Source organism: Capsicum annuum, chromosome 8 (genome assembly GCF_002878395.1).
Source record: "Capsicum annuum cultivar UCD-10X-F1 chromosome 8, UCD10Xv1.1, whole genome shotgun sequence".
Taxonomy (NCBI): Eukaryota; Viridiplantae; Streptophyta; class Magnoliopsida; order Solanales; family Solanaceae; genus Capsicum; species Capsicum annuum.
The window spans coordinates 168,577,207-168,596,138 of record NC_061118.1 but is presented as its reverse complement, the minus strand read 5'-3'; the positions used below and the strand labels follow the sequence as shown (position 1 = coordinate 168,596,138).

Below are 18,932 nucleotides of genomic sequence, written 5' to 3'. Positions count from 1 at the left end.
TTAGAGATCTAAATCAACTTTGGGTGGAAAATAAAAAAAAAATATCAACTTTAAATGATAATCTTACCAACCTATGTAATTTTGCTGGTACATTTATTAATGAAGTATTTTGATACGGATTAATTGATATTGTTGATGATATGTAATTATGTATGAGTTAAAAAAGAAAAGTCCTTTTGGCCACAACTTTTTGGTTATAATTTGGTCATAATAGGAAAGAAGTTATGTTCACACTATGAATTAGTTAACTTTTAGATATTTTTATCCTTTTACTTTAAAAATTAAAAGGTCTATTTGGAAAAAAAGGGTAATATAATCTTTTTATTACTGTGGTCACATTTGAGTCAAATTTTTATGGTGCACATGGTAAATGCAGTTTAATTACTAAGACCCAATTCCGTGGGAACAAAGCTGGTCAAGTTACACGATACAATCATATTGTATCAACGATTAGCAAGATGGATAATTAACTGGTGTTAAAATTCATGTTTAGTAATTGTTTTTGAAGAATTCACACTACTTCACTTTTAACAATAGTTCAATCACGCACATAACGATTTTAACGTGCAGATAATAATTCTTACAAGGGATTTGAAACACATAAGACATTAGTCTGATTTTTAAGCTATAAAATTCCCCTTTTTCACACTTGGGCTATTTAACTACAGTATATTTGATTTTCATTACAAACGGATGAAGGAAATATGCTTTTTTCTTAATAAATGACAATAAAAGTGAACGACGGAAATATATACTACACTATTTTCTTCTTTATAAATCCCAAATATATATGAAGGGGACAAAAGTGAGAAATTTATGCTAGACATAATTTGAAGATGGAGAAGCTACGTACGTACGTTGATGCTAAGCCATCGACAGACATGCGTAGCACCTTGGCCTACCTAGCTAGTTCAATGTTTGGCACTATTATTTCAGTAAGTCATTAATGACCTTGGAGATATATGTCACTCATAACATAACAATAAACCAGCAAAAGATATATATATATATATATATATACTTTAAAAACATTTAGCTCTAAACAAGGTAGTACGATACGAAATGACTAGGAACTGTAATAAGTATTTGGAGTTATGCATGTGAACATTTGACTGATATTTTGATATCCTATAGTTGATGATCATATGCCACATTTAATACTCGCATATCCTTCCAACTACGAAATTTATTGGTCGAGCAACCCTTCTTGTAAGGCCTTTAACATGTTCACCATAACATGTTCAGATTTTTTATTTATGAAAATAAAAATTTCTCAAAAAAAAAAGAAAGAAATAAAATTAAAAATAAGTTTGTAATGAATTACAAAGTCAAATCTTCTGATTATGGAATATTGTCTATGATTTTTTTAAATTTATATCGACCTTTTTTTAACTTTCAAATCTACTCTTCGAGTTCGAGATCTCTTCCATTCTAATCGGGTTCCACAAATCTATACATTGACAGTACCAAACTATATAATATAATTGGAGATGACAAGAAGTACAATAAGATAGTTTACGAAAATAATGTTGCTATAAAAAGAATTTACAAAGATTTAACGATACTATCTCCAAGTATGAGGTAGTACTGGGGACATATGGAACTGTAAATATTTGTCTGCATAGGTTTCATTTTATTATATTTGTCATTTTCGTCACAATTTGTGCATCGTATGACATGTTATATGTCCAAAAGTCAAATCTATTTCTAACCCCCCTTAGAATTATTAACTTCACGACAAAACTAATTTGATTCATTCATAATGGAGGCAAATTTGGGTCATGAAATGTAATTGTCATCAACTATACATTATCTTTTGATCGAGTTTATAAATTGACGGGTCATTAGAATAGATAAATTTGGGATTCATATATTGTTCAAATTGATGGATAAGAAATCTTAAACATGGAAAACTAAATTCTTTCAAGTATAGTTTGATTGTTTAATATAGTCATGGATAATCCAAAAAAATCATTAGCTTGATTCGTAATTAAGCAAATAATGACAAAAAAAGTTACTTAATGAGTTGGACGGGTTGAGTTTGACTAATTGTTGAGTTCAAAATTAACTCGCTCATATTGATTCAATCAGTCGATCAAGCATTAAATGAGTTGTGATTTTTCTTCCCCTTCAAATGAAGTCCAAAATGTATCTAGCTAATACCTCTATTCTCACCTTCACTCTAAATTTCTTGCACAAACATTGCTGAAAATTACTAAATTTTAATCTGTTCAAACGAAGTTCAAAACATATCTAGCTAATACCTCTATTCACCTTAATTCTAAATTTCTAGCATTAACATTGCTGAAAATAGGGATAGAAAATTACAAGATGAAAAATTAAACTCCTTTCAATAAAGTAAAAATTTAGATAGTCAATCAACTGAACTACTATAATCGAGTTAATTCTTTTATCGATGTACGCATTTCCCTTTTAAGTAGAATCCCTTTCTATTTGGCATGAAACTTGTTAAATATATATATATTTTTTTGAAAACCTTTCTGGTCTGTTCAATTATATACTATGTAGTGATTATTACCTAAAATAAAATTCCTATGTTTTTTCCTTTAAACAAATCAACTAAATTAATTACATAATCAGATGGAGGAAATAAATTTTCAATAAATCCAACTTCTATAAATTTTCATCCATCTTATACCACTTTCTTTGCAGAACATTCAATACAATGTCCTTTCTCATCTGCAAGGCCCACAGCCTAAACTGACCCAATTTACTAGTACTAAATGTATGATCTTTTTAGTATAATTGTAAGTTTGTAACATCCCGTACGTCAATATGTATACTTCAATTATTTCACCAGAATACTTGTTGAGTATCAAATTTTTTCTACCAATATAGACATTAGATAATTCTGTCTAAGCATGTGTCAGAGTAATTCTATCTAACTATGAAAAAAATGTCTAAGTTTCAACTATGCGATTTACTTTCATGTGTGATGAAAACATGTATAGTTCCTGAGAATAATTGAAACCAGCAAAAGTAGGTACTGTTGGAAAAATTACTATAATAATTGATATAAAATTGAAATTAATAATAGTAAATAGTCATAAATACTATTCCCGTGGCAAACAACTGCTTTAAAAACTATTTTGGTCTGGTCCCGTGCAAATTCGTCTAGCTTGTCGTTCCTTAAGGTTCCACGGCTACTTTCAACTCTGATGCAAATTCTTTTAGTTTGTCTCCGATGCAAATTCTTTTAGTCTGTCGCTCCTCAAAGTTCCACAGCTAATTTCAAACACGCTACTTCCAAACACGTGAATTCGTGGCTGAAAGTTTAGAGGTTGTCCAAAATTATTGGACAAAATAAGAAATTTAGGAAGCAAGGAGGGAGATGTTTTTCTTTCCTTTATTGGTGTAACTTTTGTTCAAAAATGAAATAGTTTATACAGGTGATGGACAAAAGATTATCAAGAGTAGGATTAACGGTGAATTGACTCATTCATTAAAAAGAAAGTGAAAAATTCTCAAATGAATAAATGAATTCTATCTGTTAGAAGAGTAGACTTAAAAAGGCAAAATATTACAAGAATAAGATGCTACACATTCTTATAATGTGTTTATTTTAAAATAACGTATTTAAAATTCTAAGGTTTAATGTGTTTCTTTTATAATACTAACATATTTAAATTTCTAAGTTTTAAGACTGCGTTTTAATGATTCAATAAACATACCTTCAGGTACCTGTTACAGAGACCAACTAAAGCCTCTCAATTTGTTGGCTAGCATGTCATTAATTTTGCTGCATTTACCTCTTTTAATAGTAGGAGATAGAGGAATAGCAAAATTATTGATGCAATTTAAATTAGAGAATTAATAAAAGATAACAATAAAACCGAGGCAATTAAAAAAAAAATTTTGAGAGGGGGAGAAGGTGCGGGAGAGATGGAGCAAGAGAAAATATATTGGGTTAGCCAAATCATTCCTTTATATAGATAGGCCTTAACAAATCTGTCTGCACATGACAAGCGTAAAGCCACGCACACGCCAAGTGTCAAAATGATGGCATTCATGTATGCTGACAAGTATTTGCAATTGCCCTCTTCCCCAACGCGCATTTCGTTGTTCTCGTCAATTTTATGGACTAAGTTTTAGCTAAAGTTGAACAATTCACATATACATACTGTACATACATTTATATAATAACAACATTAGCTTACTGAAGACTATCCACTGGTACCACTTCAATGCTTCACCATCAAGATAGAACGAAGCCACGGTAAGCTTTTGATCTTCCTTAATTTTATAGAAAGCTTTGATCTTCCTTAATTTTATAGAAATTGAAATAGTGCTCTGCTTGGACTATTCAGGCCTCCGAATTCTCGCCACGAAACTTACCTAATTTGGTGTCCAAAACTTTTTTTGGGGCATTTTTACCCAAAACGTCCAGCAACATCAACCTAAATTCAGCGAGATCTTTAGACATAAAATCCTTCATTTGTTTGACTGAATCACGAACTGAAGCATCAACAAAAGCCTTGAGTACTTTTTGGTCCTTCATTTGAGAGACCTCTGGATGAAAGCACCAATGTAACAAACCTGAATTTTCAACTCAATGATCAATACACAAAGTGAACAAAACTAATCAATTTTGATTAATGCGGAAGGAGAAATTACAGTATGAAGAAGAGAGATAACAGTAGAAGGGGATGAGAGGACTAGAGAGAATAGAGGATGAGAAACATAGCATTTGCCTAAGCAATTATCACCATTTGCATAAGCCTATTCTCTTCCTAGAATGTGTTAATTATTAACCTGTATCCCACACAGCCACTTAGTGTGGTATTGGGCTGCTTTACCATAACTATTTTCGGCCCATTCATAACAATGATTCTCCCTAAATAGATATCGAAGTAATTTTATCTAACTATGGAAAAATTGTCTGAAGTTTCAACTATGCGATTTACTTTCAACATGTTAAGTTCCCTGAGAATAATTGAAACCAGCAAAAGTAGGTGCCAGTTACAGAGACCAACTAAAGCCTTTATAATTAATTGTTTAGCTGGCATGTCATGAATTCTGCTGCATTTACCTCTGCTGGGGAGCCATGGTAAAAAATTCCAAATCCAATAATTGTAACGCCCTGAAAGTTTTCAAACTAAAATTTGTCCCTAAAAGTATCAAGCGTGGGCTTCTAGAGAGAATTATACTCAACTCCCTGTGGAATTCTTTAAATTTTAAATTTTCATTACGTAGGTGACTGAATAAGCTTTCCGTTGATATAAGATTCGTCCAAAACAGACACCCGGTGAGGGAGTTATGGCTATTTTATGTGCTAGTCGTAAAACATCGTTATTTAGGTATTTAGTACGTCGCGGAGGATCCCAATTTCGCATTCGTCAATTTGCAGTGAGACTCCACGACTGTGGCGCATCGCAGAGTGAGACAATTTTCCAATTGGCAATTTCCAGTGAGCCACCGCGATTGTGGCGCGTCGTGGTGACCCATAAAATCGGGCACCAGTTATGTTTTTACTCCGTCTCATTAAGAGTAAAAATGGTACTTCTCCAACCCCTTATCATCTCTAACACGGGGTTTAATTCCAAGAATACCAAAGTAAGTTTATTTTCATCAAAATCTCTCAAGAAACTCCATTAGGGTTTCAGACTAAAAATCCTCATAGCTCAAGATTTAACCATGGGTTTTAGAAGATAATTAGAGATTTGGAATCTTCGCATCGTAGGCTCCAAGAATCATCCATTTACTTTCTGAAATAGAGGTACGTGGGGTTGTCCCAAATTTCATGGGCATGATTTTTAAAAAGAATTTACACAAGACCTTACTATCTATACGTATACATATGTTTTTACAAGTGGGGTTTTGTTTTAATATCAATAATATGTTTTGTGATATGGTTTTGAAAGAAATATTGAAATATCATGGGGTTGTTGGCTTGCATATATTTCAATTGTTGAATTATGAACATGTAATCTGAATTTTGAAAAGGTGCGATGTATATGAATTGTGAATTCTTTAAATCCCCCATGATAATGTTTTATACCCCACACTATACTTGTGTTAAACCATCGAGAGCATGAGTTTTTGCAATTGACATGATATTACTCATAAATGATAAAGTTTCTTAAAACTATTACATGTTGAGAATCATGGTGCATGTGTTTGATGTGTGTGAAAGTTTTATATATGTGCATGTTGTAAATGGCATGAAAAGTTGGAGAATTGATATGGTACTGTGACTTGCAAGTCAATGGTATGACGATACCATATAAATGTATGCAATCACAGAGTTAGAGTTTGATTTAAGAGAGTTAGATGGTTACCCGAAGAAAGTACGAGTTGAAAGACTCTATGCTAGAAACCGTGATTTGCCGACATGGGATTATGTTACCATGCTTTGTGATCTGTGTACCTTCATTCATGTCGTCCCAAATTGGGACTATGGTTAGGTGCCCTGCTTTGTGATCTTGTGCACTACCATGACATGTTGACTTGATTAGGGATTTTGACACCCTGCTGTGTGATCTTGCGTGTCCCCCTTAGAGATACTCCAATCCTTGCGGTAAACTTAGATTGGAGGCTTGGCCGCAGAGTCAAGAACGGATTTCATATAGCCCATGGAATTACAGATTGTAGGGTGTACCATCTAGCTAAAAAGTAGGACAAAGAGTGAGTCATGGTTTCAAAGAAATGTTTCAAAGTCTTTAAAATGCCCATGTGATTTCTTACTATATGATATGTTTATGAACTGTTTTAAATTTCTCTCATATATGTTGATTATAAATAACTATTTTGGATTAGCTCTGCGTACCGATACATCTGTATTGACCCCCCTCCCCCTCCAACCTCTCAGGTTTTGAGGCACAGTCTAGGGGTCAAGATAAGCAGTAGATAATTCAGACAACAGAAGAGATTGTGCAGTGGTGAGCCTTCTATATTCCGGAAGGCCTAATGTCTTACAGATATTCATCATTCTACAGTTTGGGTCTACTGGGGTCCTTGTCCCAAACTTCAGATAGTATTGTTTTGAGATTTAGTAGAGATTTCGTAGACTAAGTCAGATGTTATTTAGATATTGTTGGAGTTTTCCTTCATTATTAAACTAATTTCAGAGTATGACTATGTTTCCGTATTCGATTTATAATTTTGCATTTTTCTTTTATTATATGAATATTGTGCACGATTACCAGATAGAGTGGGACATCCGAGCCTTCATGGGTCAGATGTCCGTCACGGCCAGACCTTAGTTCAGATCGTGACAATAATAATAAGTATTATTGAACATTCTTGATGGTTCTCTTCTCTCTCGGTGCATTTTATCCTAAAGTGCGCCAGTCATGGGTAAAAGGGCTCGACACCCATCTCAGAAAGCAAAAATGGCGCAGGAAACTAAATCGATACAGGAGGCAAAGCGACGAGGAACTAAATCGGCTATTGGAGTTAAAATTGGCACTAGCTAAATTGCAATTGAGAGGAAAAGCAATGGAAGGGTAAAATCCCTAAATTCGAATTCAGAGGAGTCAATCTATGGAACAGAACAAGCTGTTCCTTTGAAGACTTCATCAATAGATCCAGTGCTACTCAAAGCTAAGCAAAAGGAAACTGAACAACAATGGTTAGATGTGGTGCAGGATACTAGCAGTCAACGTTCCGATCCGCTAAGAACAGGAAAGAAATAATGGGCAGACATTGTTGAAGAGAAAATTTTAGATAAAAAGGATTAATCTGGGATAATTTTGATATAGAAAAAGTGGTAAATGCGGGTTTTAAGTTGGATTATATAGCACCTACTAAGCAAGGTGAGTTTGTAATTAGTGAAATTGAGCTGGATGATATAAGTTCAGAGGTTGAATACTAGAAAAACTCTGTAGTATGTTACGTATTAGGGGATCATCCCCCATATGCTGTGATTAAAGGATTTATACAAATGATGTGGGGTAAACATGGGGTGAATAAGGTGATAATGCTAAAAAATAGAATAGTTCTAGTGTAATTTGACAGTGCGATCGGTAAAGATGAGGTGATACAAGGGGGTATATATCATTTTGATAGTAAGTCGTTCATTGTTAAAGCTTGGACTCTAGATATGGAGTTTTCTTGAGACGAACTATACAAGGTTCCCATTTGGATTAAGTTACTAGGACTAGAGTTCAAGTATTAGAGTAAAAAAGACTTGAGTAAGATAGGAAGCTTAGTAGGTAAGCCATTAATGGTGGATAGTAACATTGAGAAGAAAGCAGGGTTAAATTTTGCTAGACTATTGATTGAAGTGGAGTTGAATGCTAAATTGCCCGACACCATTATGTTTAGAACTGAAAAAGGTCTCGAACAAAAGGTTACCTATGAATGAAAACTAATCTTATGCAAGTATTGTGACAAGTATGGTCACTCCGTGGATGTATGTAGAAGGAAGAATAGACCAAAACAACCTAATCCAACTGAACAATAAATACAACAGAAGGAGGATCCTGAAGCGCAGGTTGAAGGTGAGAATAGGCCCGCGGAAGTAGTGATAAATGAAGGAAACTAGCAAGTGAAACAACAACAAAAACCAGCTCAGGAAAGTTCAGGAAATAGGAGTCAGAAAGATGCAATTGAATGGATTACGCCAATGAGATATGACAGAATTTCACAAACAAAGGACCAACGAATTTGTAGTCACATTACTTTTCAGGCATTGCACAAACCAGAAAACAAGCATGTGGGTCAAGGTTCTGCTGGTAATGGTGGAAGTACTTCCATTCCGAACCATGGAAATGGATAGTATCTTGAGTTGGAATGTTAGGGGGCTGAATAGCCCTAATAAGCAGAAGGAGATAAAGCTCTTTTGTAACAAGGAGCAGGCAGGAATAATTGGTCTGTTAGAGACCAAAATAAAGGCTAAAAGTATGGATAATGTGGCTGAAAAAATATTTGGAGGCTGGCCTATATTACCAATTTGGAACACCACTATAATGGAAAAATCTGGCTTACTTGGAGGCCAGATTTCTACCAATTAATCCCAATCAGTATGACTGCACAAATAATTACCTGTTCTATCAAGTATATTCCATCACAAACTTCATTTACAGTTACTTATGCATATGCTTTCAACACTAGAGAGGAAAGAAGGAGTTTATGAGAGTATGTTAAAAAGGTACATGGTAGAACCAGTCAACCCTGGATAGTATTAGGAGATTTTAACTCAGTGTTGCATGATGGGGATAGAATTGGAGGAAATCCAGTGACATGGATTGAGGTTATTGATTTTGCAACATGTGTTGAAGAATGTGGCTTGATAGAGTTACCATATCAAGAAAATAAATACACTTGGAATAACAGGAGTGTTGATGGGAGAGTGTTTTCGAAAATCGATTGGGCATTCATTAATCAGGAGTGGTTGGATACTATGCCTTCTGGTAAAGTTGTTTTCTTACCTGAAGGCATCAGTGATCACTGCCCTATTAAGGTGAAGCTTATAGATGAAATGTTAAGGAAAAATAAGACATTCCAGTATTGCAATATATGGGGTGAACACCCTTTTTTTTTTAGCATAGTGAGAGAAAGTTGGAAAATGGCCATACAAGGATGCAAAATATTTTAAGTTGTAAAGAAACTAAAACAGTTGAAGGCAAAATTGAAGATACTGAAAAAATCTTATAGCAGGAGCATTGTTGATGAAGCATAACATGATAGATTATCTCTCAAGCAAGATCAGTTACAGTTGCAGGTTAATCCAACATGTGTAAGGGATCAATAGACTGAGAAAGAGTTATATGTAAAGTTCAGGAAGTCCTCCTACTTAGCCGAGGTGTATTTGCAGCAGCTCAGCAAATCTACATGGTTGAAATTAGGTGATAATAATACTAGATACTTCTACTCCATTATAAAGCATAAAATATTGAAGTAAGCTATAACACAGTTAAAGGATGAGCAAGGCAGCTGGCAACATAATTCAGAGAAAATTGCTAGCATATTTGTGAAGTACTAGGATTTACTTGGTCGAAAAAAACCTGAAAGAGTTAAGGCAAGCTCATATATTCTTGGTAATAGAGAAGTACTAACAGTGGACCAACAAATAAAGTTAACCACTCCCTTTACAACAAAAGAGGTGAAGGATTCTTTATTCTCAATAGCAAATACCAAAAGCCTAGGACCAGATGGATATGAAGCTGGATTATTCAAAGTGTCATGGAATTTAATTGGATCGGATATAATTGAGGCTATCCTAGAATTTTTCCAGACCGGTAAATTATTGAAACGATTGAATTCCACTAATATTGCACTGATTCCTAAAGTTGCTGAACCTGAGTTGTCCAGTCAATATAACCTGAGTTGTCCAGTCAATATAGACCTATCTCTTGTTGTAATGTGATTTACAAATGTATATCTAAGCTAATTTACAGTACGCTAAAAGGTGCTGTAGAACATTTAGTGTAAAAAAACTAGGCAACGTTTGTCCGAAGCAAATCAATGTTGCATAATATGTTGATTTGTCATGATCTACTTAGACACTATTGCAGAAAAAACTCTCCAATATGCTTAATGAAGATTGATTTAAGGAAGGCTTATGATATGGTTGATTGAGAATTCCTAAAGGAAGTACTAAAAGGGTATGGGTTTTTGAAAAAGTTTGTACACTGGATTATGGTATGTGTTACTACAACAAATTTTAGTGTGAAGGTAAATGGTGAAGGACATGGTTACTTTGAAGGCAAAAATGGGATTAGACAGGGTGATCCCATCTCACCCCTACTGTTTGTCTTAGTTATGGAATATCTTTCTAGAACATTAAAGTGTATGAGTTTGCTGCCAATATTCAAGTTTCATTCAATGTGCAAAACCTTGCAGCTCACACATCTCGTCTTTGCAGATGATCTGATGGTGTTCTGCAAGGGAGAAAAAGAATCAGTCATTAAATCAAAGAAGCTTTAGCTCATTTTAGTGCAGTTACAGGGCTGATTGCAAACATGAAAAAGTCTAATATCTTTTTAGCTGGCATGGAGGAGAAAGTTAAAACTCAACTAATGTCCTTGACTAGATTCACACAGGGTACTCTTCCTATAAGATATCTCAGATTACCTCTTTTCTCTTAGAAATGGTCCAAACTAGATTGTCACCTATTGATCGAAAAATAGTGCAGAAGATGAGAGCTACTTATGCAAGAAGACTGTCATATGCAGGAAGATTGCAAATAGTCCTTGCAGTATTGTCTTCAGTACATAGCTTTTGAGTTGCCTCAAAGTGTGGTAAAAGAGGTAGATAGTAAATGTAGAGAGTTCTTGTGGGAAAATACTGAAGAGAAGAAAGTACCTTTAATTGCTTGGAGCAAATTTGTGTTCCTAAGAAGTACGGGGGTTTAAATATCAAGGAGTGTGGTAAGTGGAATGTGGCTTCAGTTGGTAAGTTACTGTGGCAAATAGTGCAAAAGGAAGACAACTTATGGGTGAAATGGGTATTGGAGAAGTTGGTATGTGCAAGATAGATATATACTCACAGCAAGAGGACAATATTCTATTACAAAGAGCTATCAAGCCATGTTAGAAAATCAAGTGAATGTGGGCATAACTGATCTTCAATATCACTCCCTAAGCAGAGATTCATCCTCTAGTTAGCTGTGCACAACAAATTACTAACAAAGGAAAGATTTATCAAGATGAATATCCCTGTTGATGACGTTGTGTGTTGTTTGTCTGATAAACAAGATCTTGAAATCAATCACCATATGTTTGTCACTTGCAGTTAGTTCTGTGAAGTCAGAAATGAAGTGATGCAGTGAGCAGGTATTAAGTTACCTGCTGTAGGGATCAAACAAGTGCTAGAAGTTGTAATGAAAAGGCATTGGAGAAAGTTTGTGAAGGAAAGTGTTGCTGCTCTAATAAGTGGAATGGTGTATTACGCTTGGAGTGCCAGAAATTGGAGATTGTTCAAGAAAATCAATATTAGTCCCAGCGATACTGTTGCAAGGATTAAAGATGAAGTGGTGGCCACAATAGATATCTTCAAACTAGCTCAAAAAGCTATTAGGAGTAGAAGTTCTCATCAAAGATTAAGTGTTTAGTGTTTCTAGATTCTGAGGCCTGATACTTGCCATATGTGGTGGAAGGAAGGGTGCTCTTGATTTGTAATTATGGATCTTTCTTGTTGGTTCAATGGTATTTACCTTGTTCACCAAAAAAAAAAGTATTATTTTGACTATTAGTAGAATAATAATAATAATATAACAATAATAATATTAATAATATAAATATATCAAATATTAAATAAATATTACCATAATATTATTTTAAATAATATATTAATTATATTTGTGTCGTATTAAGCATTTGTCTGATAAAATGCATTTTTCATAATTAAATAAGTCTTTTCTAATTTAATAGGGTATAAAGGAATCAACAAAATTATCTATACAAATACGAGAAAGTTAAATTAGAGGATTAATTAAACATAACAAAATCAAGGCAATTGAAAAATTGAGGGAGGGAGAAGGCGAGGGAGAGATGGAGCAAGAGAAATAAACTGGGGTATCTTTTGCTGATGGCCAAATTATGCCTTTATATAGGCCTTAAAAATCCCTCTGGACATGACAAGTGTAAAGCCAAGTGTCAAAATGATTGGCATGCATGCATGCTGCCAAGTATTTGCAATTGCCCTCGATCTTCCCCAACTCATTTCCTTGTTCTCATCAATTTTATGGACTATGTTTTAGCTAAAGTCGATCAATTCACATATACATACTGTACATATATTTATATAATTAAGAACAACATTACCTTACTGAGATTTAATGCAAGAGGGAAGAATGTCAAGTTATACAGTGAAAGTTGAAGAAAGTCGGCCAGCTGCTGATGGAAAGCCGTCAGCAGGACCAGTTTATAGGAGCATTTATGCTAAACATGGTCTTATGGAAATGCCTACTCGTTTTGACTTTGAGTCACCTTGGAACTTCTTTAGGTAATTAAACTTGAATTTCCACATTATCTGATGGTTCATATTTCTTGTGTTACAATGGTGTCCCGTGTCCTCATTTTATGCACATTGTAAAAAAGATAAAAAAGTTTTATGCTGGCAGTGAATCAGTTAAGAAAAATCCCAAATATCAAATGCTTGGCCGCCGTCAGGTTGTGGACAAAAAGGTACATTTTCTGTTGTGTCCAATTGTTGAGATGATTCTAAGCATAAGAGTTACTGATACTTAAAAACTTCATTATAAATTGAGCATAAAATGCAAAATGTTTACAGGCAGGTCCCTACAATTGGCTGACATATGAGGAGGTTTATGAAACCACAGTGAAAATTGGTTCAGCCATCCGAAGCCGCGGAGTCAATCCAGTGAGTTCTAGCCCTTGTTATCATATTAACCTCATAACACAATGAGTTTCGATGATAATTCACATATTTAGGCTAAATTGCATATGAATTCTAAAGTACACTCGTGTTTACTTAGGGAGACAGGTGTAGCATCTATGGTGTGAACTGTCCTGAGTGGATAATGGCAATGGAGGTATGCACTTGCTGTCTGAGTTATCTATTTGCTCACTAAATGAAGAAATATGTTCGACTTGCATCCCTATTAAGAATGATAATAGAAAAAACTTGTTTTACCTTGGATTTATGTTACATTGGAGCGATAATTATGTTTGTTAATTTGATCACAGGGTTGTAACAGCCAAGCAATTTCATATGTACCACTCTATGATTCTCTTGGTATCTTCTTTCTCTTAATATTTCTGTCTTCACTCCCTTTTGAAACAAAGAATGTTCTTGAACTGTTTCCGCAATACCGTAATTGTAGATTTTTCTTTAAATTTGACTGAATTGCAGGTGCAAATGCAATGGAATTTATCATAAACCACGCTGAAGTTTCAATAGCTTTTGCCCAAGAAAGCAAGATCCCTGCTGTATATTCTCATTTCCTCATCCTCAACGTCATTTTTTTTTGCCTTCTTATTAGCTAGTGAACTGCAAATTACATTGTACATTTATACCTAGACAATGAGGTCTGAAGTGATGGTTCAGAAAGTGCTATGTGGATTTTCATTGAACTGTTCATTATGTTTTTCGAATGAATTATCTAATGCATTAATACTTCTGATAGATATATCATTCAATTCTTTTGCAGATCTTATCATGCTTGTCTAAGTGCCACTCTTACCTAAAAAGTAGGTGAAATTAACTTTCCCAAAACAAGCTGTTATTTGCAAGTTCAGTAAGAATAACTTGTATATCTTTTCTTAAAGCTATCGTCAGCTTCGGAATCATTTCCAGCTCGCAGAAAAGTGAAGCGGAGGAGCAAGGAGTAGCTTGCTTCTCATGGGAAGAGTTTGTTCAAATGGTAATGGCAATCTGTTAATGATGCAGATGCTATATTCAGTGATCTTCATTCTGATAACTAGTTATTGATCTCTTCACTTAAGCGTTGTGTTACTCTATGTAGGGAAGGTTGGATCATGAACTTCCTCAGAAAAGGAAGACCGATATTTGCTCAATTATGTACACTAGCGGAACAACTGGAGAACCAAAGGGCGTCATTCTGACTAATGATGTTTTCATGGGAAAAGTTCTGTCGCTCGATCATCTTCTCGCTGAAACAGACAAAGAGGTAATTTTTGAGTTATCCCTCCTGTTTGGTTAAATCAGGGAAAAAATCTCCTTCTGGGTTATATACTTCCTATATCTTATTCTCATTGGTGCAATAAAATCCATCTGTGATCTCATTCTTATCAATTTATGTCAATTTCAGGGAACTGAAGAGGACGTGTACTTTTCGTTCCTTCCACTGGCTCATATATTTGATCAAATAATTGAGACATACTGCATATACAGGGGTGCTTCAATAGGATTTTGGCAAGGCGTAAGATGCATACATTTTTTCTGCAGTGAATGAATTACTTAAAAGTTTTTTAACTATAAACTTGCTGTGCCTTCTATGCCAGTTGATTCAAATAGATGTTTGCAACTGTATAATAGGACGTTAGATACTTGATTGAGGATCTTCTGGTATTAAAGCCGACTATATTCTGTGGAGTTCCAAGAGTTTATGACCGGATATACACAGGTTTCTAATCTACTATTCAGCAAACAAAATTCAGAATTTTTTTTTTTTTTTTTACATAAATCAGTTTTTGCTTAAAGGACAGTCTCTTGTTGTTTCAATTTCTTTTTTATTAACTTCTATCTTTTGGTTTGGGCAATTCAGGTGTGATGGATAAAATTGAAGCTGAAGGTGCATTAAAGAAGCTGCTTTTCCATTATGCATACAACTAGTATGTCCTCTTATAACCTTCTTGTACTTTAGATCAGCATTATTTTGCATTTGGTTCCCTTCATTTCCACCATATATTTTAAAGCAAATTAAGGAATATGGAGAAGGGACTAAGACAAGATGAAGCAGCTCCTCGGTTTGACAGGCTTGTTTTTAACAAGGTTAGCTATTTGATCTCCAGCATTTACCTAGTCCATATGTAAATTGGTTAACCTTATTTGCATATACTTTTCTTTCCAGATCAAACTAGCATTTGGTGGACGAGTTCGTCTGATGTTTTCTGGAGCTGCTCCTTTGCCCAAGCACGTCGAAGAATTTCTAAGGGTGACATGTTGCTCTTCTTTAACACAAGGATATGGTATTGAACGTCGTCATATTTTCTTCTTCACTGTTTTTGCTTCTTTTATCACTTTTTTCTGCTTATTTTGACACACTCTTCATTGTTAGGTCTTACTGAAAGTTGTGGAGGATCTTTCACATCCATAGCCAATGTATACTCCATGACAGGAACTGTTGGTGTTCCAATGACTACAATTGAGGCAAGACTTGAGTCAGTGCCAGAAATGGGATATGATGCTCTTGCAAGCGTGCCACGTGGAGAAATTTGTCTGAGGGGAACAACCTTGTTTTCGGGGTACCATAAACGAGAAGATCTTACAAAATCTGTACTTGTGGATGGATGGCTTCATACAGGTAATAATACAATTAAGAATTACCATCAGTGCTGTGACTTCTTTATGCTATATGAATGAAGTTGCAATGCAATTATCATGACCTGATAGTTCATATAATTGATCTTGAGCTGTAATATAATGATTTGTGCAAACAAATACTGATTATAGGAAAAAAATTCAGGTGATATTGGTGAGTGGCAGCCAGACGGAGCAATGAAAATCATTGACCGGAAAAAGAATATATTCAAGCTGTCCCAAGGGGAGTATGTGGCTGTAGAAATCATCGAAGGCGTATACTCCAGATGCCCTCTTGTTACATCAGTAAGCCAAAATATTCCCTTTTTCTTTCTAAAATTCTCATTGACCATGTCGCTCCATTAGTTCATTAGAAAATAACTCCCAAGTGTGGATGATCAAGAGATTTGAACTTTGAGCGTTTTCGACATGGATGGTCTTATTTTCCTTCTACTACTACCATGTCTTTTTGTGATTTTCTTATTAGCTAATCATCTGGTCGACAGATCTGGATATATGGAAACAGTTTTGAATCCTTTTTAGTGGCCGTGGTTGTTCCAGAAAGAAAGGCACTCGAAGATTGGGCCTCGAGTAACCAACAAACCGGAGATTTTTCATCTCTATGTAATAACGCAAAGGCAAGGAAGTACATTTTGGATGAACTCAACAGCACTGCTAGGAAACACCAAGTATGTTTAATGTTCTAAATTTCAATTCCTTATTTCATACTATAGCTCTTTTCAGTTCTTATTCTGATCAGAAAAGTTTTTCCACAGCTTCGAGGCTTTGAAATGTTAGGTGCTGTTCATTTGGAGCCAAATCCTTTTGACATTGAGAGAGAATTAGTTACGCCCACATTCAAACTCAGAAGGCCACAGCTGCTCAACATTTACAAGGTATACAATTTGTTTTTTAAGCCAAAAGTTTATTCATTTGCTTCTTAAAACAACCGGTACCTTATCTTTCTCGCTGCTTATTCAGATAATATCAATTATGTCAACAGTTCTAACCATCAAATCACAAATCTTTATCGACCACAATAGGAAAGTCACCCTAATGAGAAGGTCTTGTTGCTATAATGGCTAAAGTTTAGTGACTTTGTTGTTCTAGTGGATAAAGTTCAACGTCAAAAAATGAATCTGTGAATATTATCAATGATCATTTAGATGAGAAGATTTTATGTTTGTAGGACATTGTCGATCAATTGTACAAAGAAGCAAAAGCAAAATTAAAGCTGCATAAAATCTGCAAGTGCTGATCTATTGGCAAGCTTCAATTGATTGTTTTGGAAGTTCAATGTGCTCATATCAAGTGCACATTACTGTTAATCTACATTAAGAACTTGATACATCAGAAAGACCAGATATATGTACTGTCCCCACTGTTTCCCTTATATTATGTAGATATGAACTCCATCATATAATTATCAAGTAATGAAAATTAGCATCTGGAACTGTAAAGATTTGTCTGCATGAGTTTCATTTTATTATATTTGTCTCGTCACAATTTGTCAACCTTTTTTTTCTACCGCCCCCTTAAAGAGTTATTAACTTCACTAGTACAAAACTAATTTGACTCAATTTTAACGTACGCAAATTTAGGTCACGAAATATAATTGTCATCAACTCACCTAAAATTTGGGCAATTGGTGTAGAACTTTAGATAAATTTGGGATGCATATATCATATGTAGTTCAAATTCACGGATAAAAAAACTGAAACATGGAAAAATAAATTCTTCTGAGTGTATCTCTATTCATCTTCATTCTTAATTTCTAGCACAAAACATCATTTTTTATTATTTCTCTAAAGAAAATTATTACATATGGATAGGGATTACAAGATAGGAGAATTTAATTCTTATGAACAAAGCAAATATTCACAAAATTAACTAATTGAGCTACTAAGATTCAATTAACTTATTAGATTTGCGAAGAAAAGTTTCACATTTGGTAGCTGAAAGGATTGAAAAGATATATATAAATGTAGGATCTCTTAACGTTGTGAGAACGTTTGAGGAAAATGGACAATATTACATCATATAAACTACTTTTTGGAGTGATCCAATTTCTGGGAATAAAAGTCCCACATAGGTAGCTGGTTGAACGGATTGGAAAAATATGTATAAGTGTGAGGCGGAGAGATCCAATTTCGGCGAATAAAAGTTCCACATAGATAGCTATTAAAAGAATAATGGACAATATCATACTATACAAGAGTATCTACAATTGATATTAGAGTTTCGGCGAATAAAAGTTCCACATAGATAGCTATTAAAAGGAATAATGGACAATATCATACTATACAAGAGTATCTACAATTGATATTAGAGTCCAGATTCGATGGAATGGGGGACTTGGTTGGCTTCCCGTGTTCAAGACTGTTATCTAAAAGAGATGTAACTCAACATGACTCTTTTACCATTGCAAGTATTTCCCTTTTAATTATTTTCTAATTGGCTTAAAGCTTGTTCTAGTCTGTTTAATTATGTTATGTAATGATTATTACCTAGAAATCCCATGTTTTGCCCTGTAATTAAATGAACAAAATTAATTACATAATCAGATTGAGGAAATAGCTGAAAATCCAACGTCAATAAATTTTCATCCATCTGCAACAACTTGCTTTGCAGAACATTTAACTCTGTGAAAAAACTGTCTAAGTTAATTTGAACTATGCAATTTACTTTCATGTTTGTGTATGATGAAAAAAGTGTCTTCAGTTCCCTCAGAGAATAATTGACACCAGTAAAAGTAGGTAACATTTACTGAGAATTTTACAGAAATTAGCTTTCAATATCATCTGTGAATTCTATTATCTCAGGGAAGAATGAGTTATACAGTGAAAGTTGAAAGCCGGTCAGCTGCTGACGGAAAGCCGTCAGCAGGGCCGGTTTATAGGAGCATTTATGCTAAACATGGTCTTATGGAAGTGCCTACTCGTTTTGAGTCGCCTTGGGACTTATTTAGGTAACTAAACTGGAATTTCCAGATTATCTGTGTTATTACAATGGCTCGTATTTCT

At 34.5% G+C, this 18,932-nt stretch overlaps 1 protein-coding gene across 2 annotated transcripts; it reads left to right on the top strand.

The window, feature by feature from the left end:
* The first annotated feature begins 4,083 nt into the window (after positions 1–4,083).
* LOC107840372 (probable CoA ligase CCL6) lies at positions 4,084–17,356 on the top strand. 2 transcript variants are annotated; one of them, XM_016684211.2, is made up of 19 exons: positions 4,084–4,237; positions 13,028–13,091; positions 13,198–13,287; positions 13,403–13,459; positions 13,614–13,662; positions 13,780–13,856; positions 14,078–14,117; positions 14,196–14,290; positions 14,393–14,557; positions 14,699–14,809; positions 14,926–15,013; positions 15,155–15,221; positions 15,306–15,381; positions 15,461–15,578; positions 15,668–15,913; positions 16,076–16,215; positions 16,416–16,598; positions 16,686–16,805; positions 17,099–17,355. In XM_016684211.2, exons 1-19 carry the CDS (start codon positions 4,206–4,208, stop codon positions 17,165–17,167), a joined length of 1,887 nt encoding a protein of 628 aa, XP_016539697.1. In that variant the 5' UTR covers positions 4,084–4,205; the 3' UTR covers positions 17,168–17,355. The 2 variants fall into 2 exon arrangements, with proteins under 2 accessions (XP_016539697.1, XP_016539695.1); XM_016684209.2 differs by lacking the exon at positions 4,084–4,237 and adding an exon at positions 12,427–12,909 and having other exon boundaries at positions 17,099–17,356.
* The last annotated feature ends 1,576 nt before the right edge of the window (positions 17,357–18,932 follow it).

Excerpts from the sequence above, each read along its gene's own strand:
- LOC107840372 (XM_016684209.2), top strand. The coding sequence starts at position 12,743 with ATGCAAGAGGGAAGAATGTCAAGTTATACAGTGAAAGTTGAAGAAAGT. Across the intron at positions 13,663-13,779 it reads ACCACTCTATGATTCTCTTG|GTGCAAATGCAATGGAATTT; the intron begins GTATCTTCTTTC and ends ACTGAATTGCAG. Across the intron at positions 15,914-16,075 it reads GGATGGATGGCTTCATACAG|GTGATATTGGTGAGTGGCAG; the intron begins GTAATAATACAA and ends AAAAAAATTCAG.